At 38.4% G+C, this 17,653-nt stretch overlaps 2 protein-coding genes across 4 annotated transcripts; both read right to left on the bottom strand.

Moving 5' to 3' along the window:
• Positions 1-1,140: 1,140 nt before the first annotated feature.
• Positions 1,141-4,144, bottom strand: LOC144712231 (antigenic heat-stable protein). Its single transcript, XM_078586450.1, has 4 exons — positions 4,086-4,144; positions 2,718-2,844; positions 1,963-2,078; positions 1,141-1,542 (listed from the first exon to the last, which is right to left on the bottom strand). Exons 2-4 carry the CDS (start codon positions 2,823-2,825, stop codon positions 1,227-1,229), a joined length of 540 nt encoding a protein of 179 aa, XP_078442576.1. The 5' UTR covers positions 2,826-2,844; positions 4,086-4,144; the 3' UTR covers positions 1,141-1,226.
• A 3,450-nt stretch (positions 4,145-7,594) lies between these two features.
• On the bottom strand, positions 7,595-12,417 carry LOC144712214 (uncharacterized). 3 transcript variants are annotated; one of them, XR_013583751.1, is made up of 6 exons: positions 12,040-12,417; positions 10,800-10,963; positions 9,176-9,722; positions 9,009-9,103; positions 7,822-8,114; positions 7,595-7,725 (listed from the first exon to the last, which is right to left on the bottom strand). XR_013583751.1 is itself a non-coding variant. In XM_078586437.1 (5 exons), exons 1-5 carry the CDS (start codon positions 12,379-12,381, stop codon positions 7,967-7,969), a joined length of 1,281 nt encoding a protein of 426 aa, XP_078442563.1. In that variant the 5' UTR covers positions 12,382-12,417; the 3' UTR covers positions 7,595-7,966. The 3 variants fall into 3 exon arrangements, 2 of the variants coding, with proteins under 2 accessions (XP_078442563.1, XP_078442552.1); XM_078586437.1 differs by having other exon boundaries at positions 7,595-8,114; positions 12,055-12,417; XM_078586426.1 differs by having other exon boundaries at positions 7,595-8,114.
• Positions 12,418-17,653: the final 5,236 nt, after the last annotated feature.

Consider the following 17,653-nt stretch of genomic DNA (forward strand, 5'->3'; position numbering starts at 1 on the left):
AATTTGGTATCAGGATAACGATATCCAATATACGGATAGTGGTTTAAAAAGCAAGCGCGCAATGTCCTGTATTGAAGAAACAAAAGTTTAAGCGAGCACGCATTGTCCTGAAACCCCGCGCTCTACCCATCCTGATTTATGCATGTTTAGCCGACAAATAATAGGCCCCACTGACTGTACTATTGGGCTCGTTTTAGACTGGCTTAATAGTACAGACAATGGCACACAATTTTAATGGAAAACCTTTAAGAAATACAATAAATGCTGAAGCATAATATATTTATAGCTTCCTATTGGTTAGTTACGTATTTATACATTATTTAAGATATATTTCTCTTTATATGTTGGATATCAGAAAAACTGACATCCGGCGCCAATATCCGGTATCGTCATCCAGCCCTGGAGACCAGGACAGATGCCAATACCGGGACGGATAATGGTACTGGATATTGGTGCTGTAGTAGCCAATATCAGATATATCGGTATCCAGATATCAGAAAGGACGGATATCGGATTAGCCTGTTTTGATATCTGGTTCAGCATCCGTCTCGATATCGTCATCCGATATCGGGCGTGGGACAGGGGAACACTATCCAGTATATGTGAATATTCATCAATGTTCACCAGGATAAGAGACTAGAAGAAACAGTCTGAGACGGAAGTGAAGGTAACCTGGAGGCACCAGATTTGGAGCATCTCCTGGATCCTGCCCCGTGCAAGAGGAAAGTCCCAAAAAAATACGTGTCTTGCTTCTTGCGAGAAGGCTCTTATTTATTGAGCTGCTCTTTAGGTCGTTTCTTGTATCTCCTGATACAGTCTCTTCAGAGGTTCATACAAGATTCTTAGCAAAATAAACCTACTTTAGAATTCTTACTATTTATCATCATTCAATGAAGATCTTGCAGTTCACAGAAAACTAGAGCCCCAATACTATTTCATTTATTATATATACTCTGATTGAAAGACATCTTTTTTTTTTAAGAGGCTCTCTCGGGCAAGTTCTTCAAAGTATGCAGCATCAGCACCCCGCCAGCCTATAACCCCTCCATAAATTCTTGCGCAAATGCGTTAGCACGGCGAGCAGCTCTCACCGCTCCCTTTGTTTTCCTTATTAGTTTAATGCGATTAAAAGACATCTAATGGTCTATCTAAGTTCTTCTGGCTCAATTCAAAATAAAAAGTACAGATTTTTTAAATTCCATTGATGTCAATTAAATGAAGGAACCTTAACACTCTGCAGAGGGAATAGGCTCTGCTGACCCTGCATCTGTGTTCATCTCACTGTAACTTCTCTTCCGTCGTGAGGGGTCAACATTCTGCTCTCTTTCCCCTGCCTCCACTTGAGGCGCCTTCATAGATTTTTCCTTCTCATTCACTTCCTTATCTGCAGCCTGAACGTCGACAGGAGGAACTTGTACTTGTTCACAGCCACTCAGCTTTTTGTACACTTTCTCCACTGTTTCACTAATATCCTTCCCAAGGTTGTTGCTGTCAAGGATCAGCTCCCACACAGCTTTGGATGCCTTCTCAAGCACCGACGTTCTGCAAATGGATAAGGACTGGAATTTGAGCCCCTCCTTTTTTTGGAGCTGGACATTAAATAAGAAATCAACAGACTATTGAGGCACAATTTCAATCTATACTGGTACCTCCCAAGGAGAAAATAGAACGTCAAAGTATTCTCAAGGGTGAAAATACCAACCTCTTACACAACGACAACCAGAACTCCATTCAAATGTTTTTTGATTTTCCCAAGGTTTTGCACTAGCAGGGGTGGGGTTGGGTTGGCAAGTCAACCATACCCTTAGTTGACCAACTCAACCCCAGTCCCAAATCCTATTCTTGAGTTATAAGGAGATTGGATATTTAACAATTTTTTTTTTAGCCTTAGGCTTAAGGGTTTCATGATAGTACCATAAGAATATTACATAAATAAAAACGTTAAGTTGTTCAGTGGCTTACTCTAGTTCCTGTCGGAGAGCATCAAACAGCTCACGCTTGGTTTGTTTCTCTGCACCAGGTGTGTTGAGCACCTTGCTCTGCTCCACCATTGAAAGCGTGTAGTTCTTCAGTTCTTCCTGGGCCCAACGTTGACATGATGGACGGTAAGAATTCAATGAGGAGTGGACGATGACTGTTCTTCATTGCCATTGCCATCCATCAGTTGATGATGGATCAACATGATAAAAACAACGACAATAATCAGAGTTGGGTAAAACGATGATGATTTCATCACCAACTGACAACCCTTGTTTGCAATCTACCAGGACAAATATGAGCAGACGATGACAAAGACTACCACTCTCTCTGTCCCTGATGATGATGACTATGTAAACGATGAAATCATCATGGCCATCGACTCCCGTCCTCTGGCGAGATGATGATGAAGATTCTGTCTTGTCAATGCCTCTCATCACTCTCTTGTTTAACCTAACTCATTTGAATGATGATTGCCGCCACTCAATACATGGACAATGACAAATGACAAGGATGATGACGATCTTTGCCATCATCCGCAAACACTTACAGCGATGACGACAAATTATCATCGTTAATAACCTTGTCATGCGACTATTGATAACAATTTTGCCATCGTCATCATCATCTTTCGACACCAACCCAAGTTCAAATTTTTCCAAGCAAAGGAAATGATGATATGCTAAAAATGTCATCTATGAATGAAAGCAGTAGGAAAAATAAAGGAGGTATGGACTTACATTAGCCTTAAGTTGGTTGATAATCTTCAGTCTAATAGAATCTATGGTCCCATCATTCATCAGCGTCTCCAAGACATCCTCAGGAGATACCATGTTGGATCCCATCATTGATATTCAATACCATCAACTACAAGAAAATAAGGACGATAAGCCATTTTATTGTCATCTAGAAGTAAGTTATGCACTGCATTACTTTCTTCTAAGGAAGAAACATGACCTAGCAGGTCAGAAAGAGGGAAACAATTCATAGACCATGCACTTGTTTACATACTCTTCAATTTTTAGGACAGAATTTTAGCATTCATCGGAATTGATATTGTTGACAAATCATGAATTAGAAAAAAAAATTATGAAACGACAAGAGTTCATTCTCTAGAGGGATATTTCTGAGTTATGACCAACATAATGATACGATTCCCATAAGAATGTATGAAAGAAGAAAGAGACGAGGCCAGAAAGATAGTGGGCCAGCTGACGCTGAGCTGGCAAAATAACCACCTGGTTCTTGTTTGTTAGTTTAGGAAGACAATAATTATAAATAAAGGTGACAGGAACCAGAAGGGGCACGGAGTATTTTGGGCTTTCTTAAGCGAGGGTTCTGGAAGAGTCGGGAGCTGCATTCGGCGAGGGATCTCTCCAGAGTTCTTGGGGGAGTGAAGCTTGAAGACAACGTGGGATATTCTTACAAAACGAGGAGCAACATCGAGACTATTCTGTAAGTCCACATTTACAGTATTTTTACCAATTCGATACAGCTGAGTATCACATAATTTAGTCAAACTCGGTAACCAATTTTTTTCTGGGAAAAGATAATCAAAGTAGTGATCGTACCGATAACGCTGAAGAGATGTATGCATGTGTGAATTAATTTTACTACACCTCAATTCCCAAAAATAAAAAGTGTCGCCAGAAGAACAATCACGTAAATTAAAATTTTATTAGTGCAGATTCCCTGCGTTTGAATACTAATCAGAATACCATTTCACAGACAGTGACCCCTTGCGATGCCCAGATATTAAACAGTATCGATCATCTCTAGCAATTCTAATGGGTAGCATTCTCTCTCCGTCTCATCTTACGTAGATATCCTCATTTTTAGCTTGCTTACCCTCTTTTTTCTACCCACTTCGGGGAAGAAAGAGAAGAAGGGAACAAAGCTGAAGCCAGCAGCCATATTAACAAAGAACCCAATCAGGGTTCGTCCCCGTAAACAACCCAAAGGTCAAGACAACACCCGTTCTCGCCATGATCAAGGCATCCAAAGAAACCTAGCTAGGAATCCGCGCTACGCGATCAGCAAGATGTAATCGGACTTTGATTTACAGACTTTTAGCAGAAATAATTGAATGATGACGAAGTAGAACTCACCTCATCGAGCAGACGTGCCGTTGTCCGTTGAAGTCGGTTCATATCTGGAAGCTGGGCCGGTAGAATGGCTTTTATAGGCTCCTCTCGTTTCACATTTATCACTGATAAATGAGTATTTTACACCTTGACTTTATTAAATTTGAGAATTATTGTTTCTAGATAGGCTCTCATTTCACATTTGTCACTGGAAAATGAGTATTTTACACCTTGACTTTATCAAATTAGAGAATTATTGTTTCTAGATAGGCTCTCATTTCACATTTATCACTGGAAAATGAGTATTTTACACCTTGACTTTATCAAATTAGAGAATTATTATTTCTAGATAGGCTCTCATTTCACATTTATCACTGGAAAATGAGTATTTTACACCTTGACTTTATCAAATTAGAGAATTATAGTTTCTAAATAGGTTCTGGGACTGATGACGGAATAAAACGGATGGGACGGGATGGTCAGTTTATTAGGTCAGTCGTCTGTCACCAAGTCTGCTGTTTTGTTTCATCTATATCCAAGGGGCAGGACGGAATGGATGATGGGACAGGAGGAGGATGGTTGTAAGCTAGTGCTCGCCCCTCCGGGATGTCGATAGTGATCTGGATATCAAATTGGATTTGGAACTGGGAAAAACTGATATCAGTCATAACTGATATCCAGATATCAACTGTCAACATTGGATATCTGTTGCTACAGTACCGATACCAGTATTGATATCCCGCCCAATAGTGGCATGCACCCACGTTTTGAGGTTTTGTATGCCGATATCAGATGTCAGATGCAAACAGCTTTCTTCGTCTTCCTTTTGTATATATATATACTTCATCACTCCCACTTCCATAAGTCTGCCAAGTAGTAGGCACATGGGCTAATGGGGAATGAGGGCTTCCAGTGATATTTATTTGCTCTAGTAATATATATCTATGTTCATTTTCAATGTTGCTGATATGTGAAAGACAGCCTCAATCCTTCAACTTAAATAATATACAGATGACAGATATCTGTCATTTGATGTCTGATTTCCAATATCATCTAAAAGGCTGGCATTGATACCAATATCTCACCAGCATCTGACAACATTAAAAATGAAGATTGAATATAGAGGAAGGAATTTCTAGAAGATGTATGATTTTGAGAATATCAATTTTTGAAAATCATAACCACAATATTATTTATGATTTCCAGTAAATGATTAGATGAGTACATAAAGCTAATTTGAGTAGATTGAAAATTAGATTGATGAGGCTCCTTCAGATCATGGAACATGATTATCATGATTTTTCTCATATCTAGGATCATAATATTCATAATTTCTCTTAGAAAAATATGATTTCATTTCATGGAAAATAAAATCAAATTTAGCAAGATATCCAATAGTCATTAAAAATAAAGGAGTGTTAAATTTTATGTCTTTCTCTATAGATTTCCATGCCCTTTCCTGACCGATTGCCCTGTTAGAAGATACTAGTGCGAGAAAATAAAATCACTATATAGAAATAAAAAAGATCTTAGCAAAAAGTATTCACGTAGACATTACCCATCAGCAAACCCAAATGGGCATTCATTAGGCATCTAGTTTATGGTTGAGAATTGAGCCAACTAATAACCATTTTATCTGCCCTTGATTATTACAATAACGAGTAGAGAGAGATGAACAAGGACCATCCCCACACGAATAATTAATTTAGGAATTAATTAATTTTTAAATGGTGATTAGGGGATGAGAATGGATATTTAATATTATAAGAACTAGAGAAAACATTATAAATGAAATGCATAAGGATGGAGGATCTGGCTATCATATACATATGAGGGATAAAGTGAATAACTGGTAAAGAGATTGTTAGGAAATTTGGGCCCTTGATTGACACGATCTGAACTCGATTGCTCAGTTCAATAGTGAATCGAAGATAAATCTGAAAACCATAAACATAGAAAATCCATAAACATTATCATATTTGCATTGATTGAATCTTTGATCTCTCGGTTCCTTGAGTGGGCATCTTCAAGTGGACTCGATGCCTGGCCTCTAGACACATCCACAATCTTCATAGGGGTGCATATCCTCTTTTCTCCACAAACTAATGCTTGAGATCCTGTTTTCTCTCCATCCAGTTTCCATGCTATACCATTGAGAGAAATATCCGATACAACAAAACTTCACAAATTTATTTATATTTTTATTTAACTATAGTTTTTATTATAATAATATTATGAAATTATTATTCGACCTATCTTTTGATAAAGCAATAAATTCAAATATATTATTGAAGACAAATGTGCATTTTGCCTCATTTTGAACTGATCCATGTTTCATTTATAATTTTATCAATTATGACATCTCATGAATGACAATAACAGTTTGGGAGACTTTTTTACTTCTAAAATTAAATTCTGTTGAAATATCTATAGTTGACTTTGAATTGCTAAATATATCATTGATATGATGAGCAATAATCTTCTCATTGGGTAATGATAGTTACAAATATTATATCTACTTAAAATTCAATGAGAATTAGTGATAGGCCATTACTAAGAGTGCCGCAACCATTTATAATTATGGTGAATATTTAAAGCCAGGATTTATTCTTAAGGACTGCTCAACCCTTTTTTAAAACACTATGACCCATATCAAATCATCACCATATCAATTTATCAAACCATGGATATATCTTAATATATTTTTATGGTACTATATTGTGAATACAAATCAAATAGAAATTAGCAGTATTAAATTAGTACATAGTATCAACATGTTAATGAACAGAAGTTGACTTTTAACATGAAGGTCAACTGGAAAATTTTCCTTTAAATTATCAAGTTATTGATTTTATTTTATGTAAAACTAAGTGTTTCATCATTCTTAATCGATTTAAATTGCAAAATACCTTGGTAAAAGACCATACATAATGAATATCCCACATGAAGTTAATTCCTCCAAAAACATTTATAGGATAAAACAACAGAGTAAAATTTCATTTGTTCAAACAAGTGTATGATAATAGAAGAAATTTATTGTCTTCATCTGTCCGTTTTAATCGATCTAAGGAAGAGTATCTCGAGTTCCAATTTGTAATAATACTGATGAAATTTATCATGTGATTCTTGCAAAATAGCACTGAGATGGTAACCAAGTTATAATATAAATTATTTTTTTTTCAAAATATTAATTGATATATAACCAGCATTGTAGAGAAATAAGTTCAGAAGGTAAAATATTTGAGGGGATATTAAATTATTTCTTTTTGTTACCATAGCTCAGGCTGAAAGGTTAAAGCCCAATTTCAAGAAATAAAATCAACAATGGATTTCATAAACATTTTCTTCTAGATTTAGAGAAATTTTATTAGTACAAACAAATCAAATATATTTTGGTGAAATGGAAAAGTATGAGTCAAATGCAAGTTGAGAATACGAGGATTAAACATTAGATATCCCTAAACAGAGCATAAATACAGTCATCATGTATTTGATTTATATCCATCATACTAAATTACTATAAACAGTATGCAAAAGGCCAACGCCTCATTAATTATCAGATGACATGAAACCATATCATTTTAGTTTTTCCGACTCTATAAACCCGATAGCTGACATCTCGTGGTCATTTTGCACATGAGCAAAGCACTTGGCAATCTGAGTCCTGCGCCGTAAATTCTAATGATCAGTGTTAATTAGAACATATCAGAAACACTATAAAATACAAAATCCCTGATGTTGGCCACTTAAGGACCTTCACCTTTGGTCCAGTGCCTAGACCATAATTAAGATAATTTTTAGGATCACTCTGTTGCAGAAGTGGGCCACCTTTGTTGAAGAACTTCTGCAGTAAGCTGTACAATGATAAAGATGAATAAATGATCAGGAGAAAGGATGAGACACACTCATGGATGCTCATCAGTAGATTTTCTGCATTTATGCCCTTTGAGAACATGATCCTTCATATTGTTTGCGGTGATCTGATGATACTCTGCTTGTGCCATTTCACTCATCTTTCCAAACCTCTGCTCGTAGAAATCCCATAGTTCAGACCTGGTTGGAGGGAAATTCTACATGTGAGAGAGAGTTAGAGAGAGAGAGAGAGACAGAGGGGGAATTGGTGGGAGTGTGTGTGTGTTGAGAGTGAGAGAGAGAGAGAAAAGAAGAGAGAATGAAAGACATTGAGAGAGAGTGGGAGAGACATTGTGTGTGAGACAAAGGTTGAGGTAGAATGAAAGGCTGCCTGCGTGAGAGAGAAAAGGAGCTAGTTGGAGAGAGAGTGGAGGGCCGAGAGTGAAAGAAAGACTGTGAGAGTGAGAAATCATAAGCAGAAGAGAGAGTTATAAGAAAGATAGAAATCGGAGTAGAAGAGAAAGTGAAAGAAAGACTGTGTGAGAGAGAACATGAGTAGAAGAGAGAGTTAGTGAAAGGACTGCCAGAGTGAGAGAGGGAGAGAACACTATTAGAATAGAGAGTTGTGAAAGAAAGACTGCCAGAGTGACAGCGAGGGAGAGAACACTATTAGAAGAGAGAGTTAGTGAAAGAGAGACTGCCAGAATGAGAGAAAACGAAAGTAGAAAGTGCCAGTGAAACAAAGACTGTGACGGCAAGAAAGAGAAAGAAAACTAGAGTGCAAGAGCGAGTTAGTGAAAGAAAGACTATGGGAGATAAATATTGAGTAGAAGAAAGAGAGAAAAATATTGAGTAGAACAGAAAGAAAAAAATTATTGACTCATAGAGAGAGAGAAATGGTGGGTTGAAGAGAGAGGGAGACATAAATACTGAGTAGAAGAGAGAGGGATATATAATGAGTAGAAGAAAGAGAGAGAAATATTGAGTGGAGGAGAGAGAGAGAGAGAGAGAATAGGATCAGTAATAGGCATGAACATTACTGAGGGAAAAACCATCCTAAAAGAGAGATGCCATCCTAAAAGGGAAAAGCCATACCAGTAGGCCAAAAATTGAAACGGCGCATATTTTCCATAAAAGTCATGAACATACTCGTCCACCATCTTGCTGGTTGTACACGTCACAGAATGGACCTGAACAGATAATCAATCAAACTCTTTCTTCAAATAAAAAAAAGCATGTAAAATGGGAAAACAAATACCCACCTGCCGTAAATGCCTACTGGTCTCAGAATCTGAGGGAATCTTATGATAGAATCCCATGCACATGAGGACATTGGCACGCGTGAATGGGCCAAACCCATTCAAACAAGACAACTTTTCGTTCAGTGTCTGGTAACTTGACATGCTTGAAACATCACAGGCTTCTTCAAGCTCATCAAGCTGGATCTTCTTCTCCACAATGGCTTGGGCAAGCATGGAAATGCGCTTCGCCCGATACCCAAGACCGCAACGCCTGGCCAGAAAATCTGCATCAAGGTTAGCCAGTTCTTCTGGGATTGGGAAATCTCCAATAGATTCAAGCATCTTAGGCTTTTCATTCGAATCTGAATCAGAGTTTTTCAAAACTGCAAATTCAGATGGTTGTTGATCTTCTTCCAACTGGAGGTTTAATCTGAGACTGGTTTTTCTTCTTCTCAGTTCCTTTTTCTGGGGGGTTCTTGGCTGAAGATTCTTGGAAAGATGGTGGCCTTCCTTGATCTCTGATTGAAGTTCACACAGAGCTCTGGCCATTGATAATGTTCTTGACCACCTGAATCAGTTGGAAATTCATCAGCATACTTGAATCTAAATGTCCAAGAGGTCAATAAATAAGTACACATTATTAATCAGTTAATCTTGTGAAATCTGATGAATCGAGTTGTTTTACTATTTTCTTATTGTAATCAAGACTTTTTCAATTCTCTAATTCAGTTTAATCTTAGTAAATCTGATGAACACATTATGAAACCTGATGGTGAGGAAATCTTCATCCTCATCCAGGTTTGTCTTAATATAATGACTAAATGGTTGTCATTGAATCATGTCATCATCATTGCCAGTATCATCTAGTTTCTGAAAGTCGTCAACGTCATCATCATCCATCTGTTCAATTAATTATCAGTGCCATCCATGTGTGGATTAGCATAATGACGGTGACAATGACGATGATGATGATTATCATGAATAATAGAAGAGATGGGTGATGATGACGATGATGATTTTTTTGAAGAAAGATGATGATGATGATGATGACATGATCAAAATGATCTCTTAGCTCAGAAACTATGGATGATGATGTCGTTTACTATGGCTATGAAAATAATGATGATGATGATGATAATGATGTCACTGACGATGACAATGATGATGACAATGGCAATGACGAGGACGAAGAAGAATTGAACAGATGGGATGATGATGACGATGATAACATGATTAAAATGATCTATCTTATGAAGAAACTATGGATGATGATGACAATGGCTATGACAATGACAATTATGATAATGATGATGATTACGAAGAATTGAACAGACGGATGATCATAACATGATTAAATGATCTATCTTACAGCAAAACCATGGATTGATGACAACGATGACTTTGGCGATGACGATGACAATGACAATTATGATAATGATGACTACAAAGAATTAAACAGATGGATGATGAAAACATGATTAAAATAATCAGTTTTAGCTTATAAAATATGGATGATGATGATGATGATGATTGTTTAAGCCGAAACCTAGACAGCGGCGAGTATATCAGAGATTAAACATCAATGGGCAGTAAATAAATTTGTAGAGATGATGCAACAGAAGTCATAAAAGTCAAGAATTCGCACTGGCAATTGCAGAGAAGAATGCATTTGATCATGTCTTCAAAGAGAGTGGGTGATCGGAAGACCCGGCCAAATCCCCTTTGTTTGGATTCCGGATGAATCTGATGAAACTCCCTCACTGCAGCGTCGTCCTCTTTGTTGATCCGCAGCATTCTCCTGATTTGAGCCTTTGCAATGCATTGAGAAATCATCAGGATTTTGAATTCTACTCTCATAGAGAATGAAGGTGAGTGAGACGAGAGAAAGAGAGCAGGAGAGAGATAGAGACAATGAGAGAGAGAGACAGAAAGAGAGAGATGGATGAAGAGAGAGAGAGAGACAGAGGAAGAGAGATGGAAGAAGAGAGAGTAACAAGAGAGATAGTGAAAAAGAGAGAGAGAAAAGGAGAAATAGATAGAGACAGAAGGATAGAGAGAAAAAAGGAGAAAGAGATAGAGACAGAAGGATATAGAGAGAGAGAGAGAAAGAGAAAGAGAATGACAGAAGGATAGAGAGAAAAAAGAGAAAGAAATAGAGACAGAAGGATACAGAGAAAAAAGAGAAAGAGATGGAGACAGAAGGATAGAGAGAGAAAAAAGAGAAAGAGATGGAGACAGAAGGATAGAGAGAGAAAAAAGAGAAAGAGATGGAGACAGAAGGATAGAGAGAGAAAAAAGAGAAAGAGATGGAGACAGAAGGATAGAGAGAGAAACAAGAGAAAGAGATGGAGACAGAAAGAGAGAAAGAAACAGAGGGATAGAGAGAAAAATGGAGAGAGAGAGAGAGAGAAAAAAAAAAGGAGAGAGACAGAAGGATAGAGAGAGAAAAAGGACAGAGAGAAATTAGGAGAGAGAGAGTGAGAAAAAGGAACCAACAGGAGACAGAAGGAGAGAAAGAGAGATAGAAGAGGAGAGAGAGACAGAATGGAAGAGAGAGCAAAGGAGGCAAAGTGAGACACAAGGAGAGAGAGAGAGAGAGGAGCAGAAGGAGAAAGTGAGACACAAGGAGAGAGAGAGAGAGAGGAGCAGAAGGAGAAAGTGAGACACAAGGAGAGAGAGAGAGAGAGAGAGGAGCAGAAGGAGAAAGAGAGACACAAGGAGAGAGAGAGAGAGAGGAGCAGAAGGAGAAAGAGAGACACAAGGAGAGAGAGAGAGAGGAGCAGAAGGAGAAAGTGAGAGAGAGAGAGAGAAACAGAAGGAGAAAGAGAAAGAGAAAGAGAAATAAACAGGAGAGAGAGAGATGAGAGAGAGAGAGAGAGAGAGACCCGAGTACCAATTACCAAGAGGGTTTCTCGGTGCTGAAGAGAGAGACAGTCCACGCCGGAGACGACGATGCGAAGTGGGTTCGTCCCGGGTCGAGGGTGGGAGATGTGGACGAAGACGATAAGCGTACGAGAAGAAGAAGAAGAAGAAGAAGAAGAAGAAGAAGAAGAAGAAGAGAACAGGCGGAGAGGGCGGCGGAAGGTGCGCGTGGCAGGATCCCATTGGTTGGGCGCCATCATGAACAAGCCGTGGCTGCAGACGACCCTCTCCAAGTCGAAGTCTTCGCTCACCGCCATGTCCATCTCCACCTTCGCCTCTCTCTTCCCTCCCTCTTCTCCCATCATATCTCTCTCTCTCTCTCTCCTTCTTCCTTCCCTCTTCCAGAGTTGGCTGCAGAGGACTCACTTTGTGACCGTTTGTAACTTGTAGCGAGATATAGTGTTCAGGTACTGCCCGGTATCCGTCATTGTCATCATCATGATCAGCGTCGTGGTCATCATCATCAGCATTGCCATCATCATCGTCATCGTCATCATCATTGTTGTAATGGACATCGTCGTTGTCATCATCATCATCATCATTATCATCATCGTTATCATCATCGTTGTCATCGTTGTCGTCGTCATCATCGTCGTTGTCATCATCATTATCATCATCGTCGTCATCATCATCATCATTGTCATCGTCTTCGTAATGGTCATCGTCGTTGTCATCATCATCCTAGTTATCATCGTCGTCGTCGTCGTCGTCGTCGTCGTTGTCATCATCATCGTCATCATCATTATCCTCATCATCGTCGTCGTCATCATCATCATTATCCTCATCATCGTCGTCGTCATCGTCATCGTCATCATCATCATCATCATCATCATCATCCTCATCATCATCATCATGATCGTCGTCATCATCATCATCCTCATCATCGTCATCGTCATCATCATTGTCATCATCATCGTCGACATCCTCATCATCATCCTCATCGCCGTAATCGTCATCATCATTGTCATCATCATCGTCGTCATCCTCATCATCATCCTCTTCGTCATCATTGTCATCATCATCGTCGTCATCCTCATCATCATCCTCATCATCATCCTCTTCGTCATCATTGTCGTCATCGTCATCAGCATTGTCATCATCGTCGTCGTCGTCATCGTCATTGTCCTCGTAATGGACTTTTTTTTTATGATGATGTTGATAATTTCTCGAGTGGTTGACGATCAGCTTGACGGTTCCATGTATGGGTTATGGCTGCATCCATGCCTGCTCAATGGGATGTAGGGTTCGGCAACCATCTTCCGTCACGTCACGAGCGATGAGAGGATAAAGAAGATCTCTCATTTTATACAGATTGTTGAAGAGTGAGGGATTATAAGTGCAATAATAGGATGTACATTTGTATGCTCATGAGGAACTTGATAGTTGGATGTGTTCCAATGGGGGTTTTGGAGCTACCATCCAGCTAGTATGGCAACAAAATAATGATGTCGTGTTGGATCCAGGAATATGGTAACTGAAGTGCTCCATGAGAGAGGTGGAAATATCTTACTGTGAATGACATCTCACAAAGCTCTGGAAATCTTTGTTAAGCCACACAGCTTGAAGCTTAAAAAGAGGTCTACGGTTCTTTGAGCTTGAGTCAGGTGTAATGAAGTTCAGGGACTGGTTTGAGTAATAGGGAGGAAATATCCTAATGGTTTTAAAGAATTCCATAGGATAACATTTCATATATGTTTACTGGCTTCTACCATGTCTCATTTTCTGGGTGGCTATGTGAGGCATATGTAACTGAGAGTGTGCGTAGTTGGCGGGGAGCCAGTACCTTCGCTGTGATGTGTTGAGTTTCTCTAGCGAGTAATTCTAGGTAATAAGTTCTAGTCCAAAATAACAAAAAATTATTTGTATAGTTACTATAACTATTACGCATTCCTAACCCTTTTGATATGAAGTGGACATCATCTGATTGGATCATAGATTCGACAAGCCACACTATCTCTACTTTTTATTTATTGTTGAGGGAGACGAGATGGGAATGGATGGAAGGGTTTCCCAACCCTAGACAATTCAAATTAGGCTTGGAATCATGAGATACCATTGACTTGATACACATCAGTGTCTGAGTCATCGAGAGAGATCATTATCCTCAGATTCCATAATAGCTACTCCACTAGAATATTCAATAAAGGAGGAAGGGACAATTTTGTGGTTGTTTGTCAAGCATTCTTCACTGGTAGGTTTTGCATATATAGCTGAGCGATGGCCTGAGGAGTGTATAATTAAGGATTGGGGTGGGGTTGGGGTGGGTATGTCAAGAGTGGCCACATGAGATTAGGAGAATGGGAAACAATGAGTCGGAAAGATTGGAGGAAAAGGGGAATATATGGTACTATGAGATGATATATCAGGGGAGATCCTAATGGAAGAGAACCTATCACAGAATTTTAATGATGGGGAATATACTTCAAAAACTAGAAAATTATAGGATGTGATATCATTTTTTCAGCATATAAATTGAGAACAAACTGTTCATTAATCGTAAATTCCTCCATTTAACTATTTATATCTAAATACCTTACAATTTTATATTATTTATAGGCAACCACATTGTATAAAATATATATTAAAATTAACCACATATCAATGTTGATACTAGGGAACGGCACGTCCGGGACGTGACGCCCTGGACGTGATGGGATGGATGACGGGTTGTGACGAACGGTGATGTGACGAAATGTTCGTCACGTCACTGTCACACATCTGAGGATTTTCAAAAATCCATCACGTACCCGTCACGCGTCCTCGCATCTCGTTCCATCACGTCACCGTCACAGTGATGACGTCACCGTCACTAGTGACAGGAAATTCCCCTAAACTTAATGGTAGAGCATGGCCTTGCCAAGACTGAGATTGAGGGTTCAAGTCCCTTCTGCTCCAAACTTCGTCATACAGTGGTAACGAGTGGAGTAGGCTGCAAGTCGAGTGCACAAGCAAGGAACAAGCTGCAAGCAGATTACCGCTTTGACAATACTCCAAATTGGATTAACCCCACTGATTAGCCTTTTCACCTGCATTTCCTTTAGAAAAGCTTTTTATGAAATCAATGCATGTTCTATCACAGCAAATAAGTGCAGAATATAGAAACATTGGAGATATACAGACAGTAGGGATGTATCATCTAGGGATCGCCAAACGTCATCCGTCACGTCACGCGTCATCGTGACGGACTCGTGACAGATGACGTGACAGTGACGGCGACAAACCGGATGAGCCGTGACGGTGACGATGACGGTGACGGGGTAGTCCGGACTCGTGACGTGACGAAGAGTCCCTCACGGATGACGTCCGTGACGGAATTTTAATACAATTATATTTTTTATTAAATATAATTTTATTTAAAAAATTCCCTAAAATAAGCAGGAAATATTTACTAATAATTTTAATTATTATTGATGTTGACTATATTTTCTTTACGCATGAAGTATCCTCAACTTTGAATCTTCATTATTTCCTCAGTTCATTTCTCAGCATTTTCTAAATATGCATAATCCATTCATCTTTGATTTTTTTAGTCCCTCAAAACAGGGAATTTGCCAATGTTCAATTTGGGTAAGGATTTTCTCCTTTTTCTTAAAAAGTCCTTTTTCAATTTGGGTAATGCTGCCTATTAGAAGGAAAAGATGAGATCAGGTAGGGTTTAATCATCAATGAGGATAAAAATTTCACGATACAATTTATAAGCTATTCGAGTTTCAGCCAAATGCAGTGAAAATTCTCAACTATACACAGCAAGTAGGGTTGAGAATTTCCATCATCAATGGCTGAAAACTCAGGGTTTAATAGTTGACCCACGAAAAGCACCTTGTAGGGCGACGTACCTTCTCTGCCTTTCAAAAAGCACCTTGGGATTCTCCAATATGGTTTCTCTGCGAGTGATTCTTCTTTGACAAGAGGGATTTTGACACACAGAACAGAGAGAGAAGAACGAAGGTTGAGAGCAAGTACGGTGGCAAAGAGTTGGAGTATGTGTTGTGGAATACAAGAGGATTGAATGGTGCAGATTTATGGGAGAAATGAAGTGGAAGAAACTGACTCTGAGTTGCTCTCGCTTGTGGAATTTGTGTCACAGACTCACTGTAACGCATTGAATGGGTCAGAATGATTTAGGAACGCGGCTGGAATCTCTCACTCTCGTCTCTCTTTAGGGGCCAAGTGTAGGAATGATTTAGGTCACAGAATTAAGCCAGTTTATTCTCTTTCATTGGTACACCAACTTTTTTTACGGAAGAAAGCACTACTGAGGAATTCGCATATCACTTGATACTGATGACTTATCTACCAGACCACACTGAACTCCGATCGAGCTACGAGCACAAGTATGTAGACCGGTGCTAGGGTGATGGCAGGGCTGGGAAGGTTATGAGAATTTTCTGAGTTTCGCACCAGATGAGATGATGATTAATAGGTCAGGGAAGTTTGTTTGTGTACTCTTTATCACATTAATAAAAGGGGTGCCACGGCTGCTTCAAAAAGTGTTTCGCTACTTTCCAAAGGTTCTTATTTATCAGAATCAGTTTATTTACTTTTATAAACTTATAACTAATTAATCTTCAGATCGATACTTTAAATGCAATGAAATCATAAATACTTAAAAACTAAAATACAGTTCATTTTAATGTTAAAATTAATGAAGCCTTTGAAATTAATTAAAACATGATTAACTACACTAAGGCATAATTCCCCTTCATGAAAGTTATTAAACCTTTGAAATGAAAATTGACAGGTAAGAATCACAAAAGGCATGAAGGAGGCAGGATATGTTTTTCCTAATAATGAATCTAACAGAAAAATAATCAATAGAAGTTCAAACTTGCCCCCCTGAAAACATTTGTTAATTTCCTAACCGATTATCATCCCCTAGATTTTATCATTACTACCGAATCATACTGAACAAATTAGGAAATTGAGTAAAGATTAATGACTTCTCTTACATGTTTATACATATTTTTACTTACCTTTTCAACCTTTGCATAAGTTTTCTCCAATGAATATTTGTTACCTCACATGTAGAAGAAATTTCAAATAGTGAACGATCCAGTTCACCTTTCTTGCAGTTTTATTTTCTAGTAATCAGCAACTTTAATGAGAAATTTAACAAGACTGAATGCTTACGACACAAACACGAGTATATTTGTAGTATTTACGCTTATAGTAGCGTAAATACCATTAAAAAATCAATTTTTAGCAATGATACAGATTATAAAAATCAGTATCAATTTTTCTGAGAAATTAACATAAGTTTTGGATAGACATGGACGTTCTGTTCTGTTCGTTTTAAACGAACAAAAAATTCGCACAAAAGAACCACACAGGGCCTTGTTCTTTGTTCTGTTCTTTTTTTTTTCAAAAATGAACAAAATTCGCACAAAACGAACAAAAGAACCACACACAGGTCTGTGCGATGTTCTGTTCTAATTTGTTTTTGTTCAGTTCAGAAAACCGAAAGAATGAACAATTCGCACAAATTCGCACAAAAAGAACAAAACGACCATGCCTAGTTTTGGAACACATTCTCCCTAATTATAACTGGTATTGCCAGTAGACGATCCAAATATTGTG

The sequence above is a fragment of the Wolffia australiana genome, chromosome 1, assembly GCF_029677425.1.
Source record: "Wolffia australiana isolate 7733 chromosome 1, ASM2967742v1".
NCBI lineage: Eukaryota > Viridiplantae > Streptophyta > Magnoliopsida > Alismatales > Araceae > Wolffia > Wolffia australiana.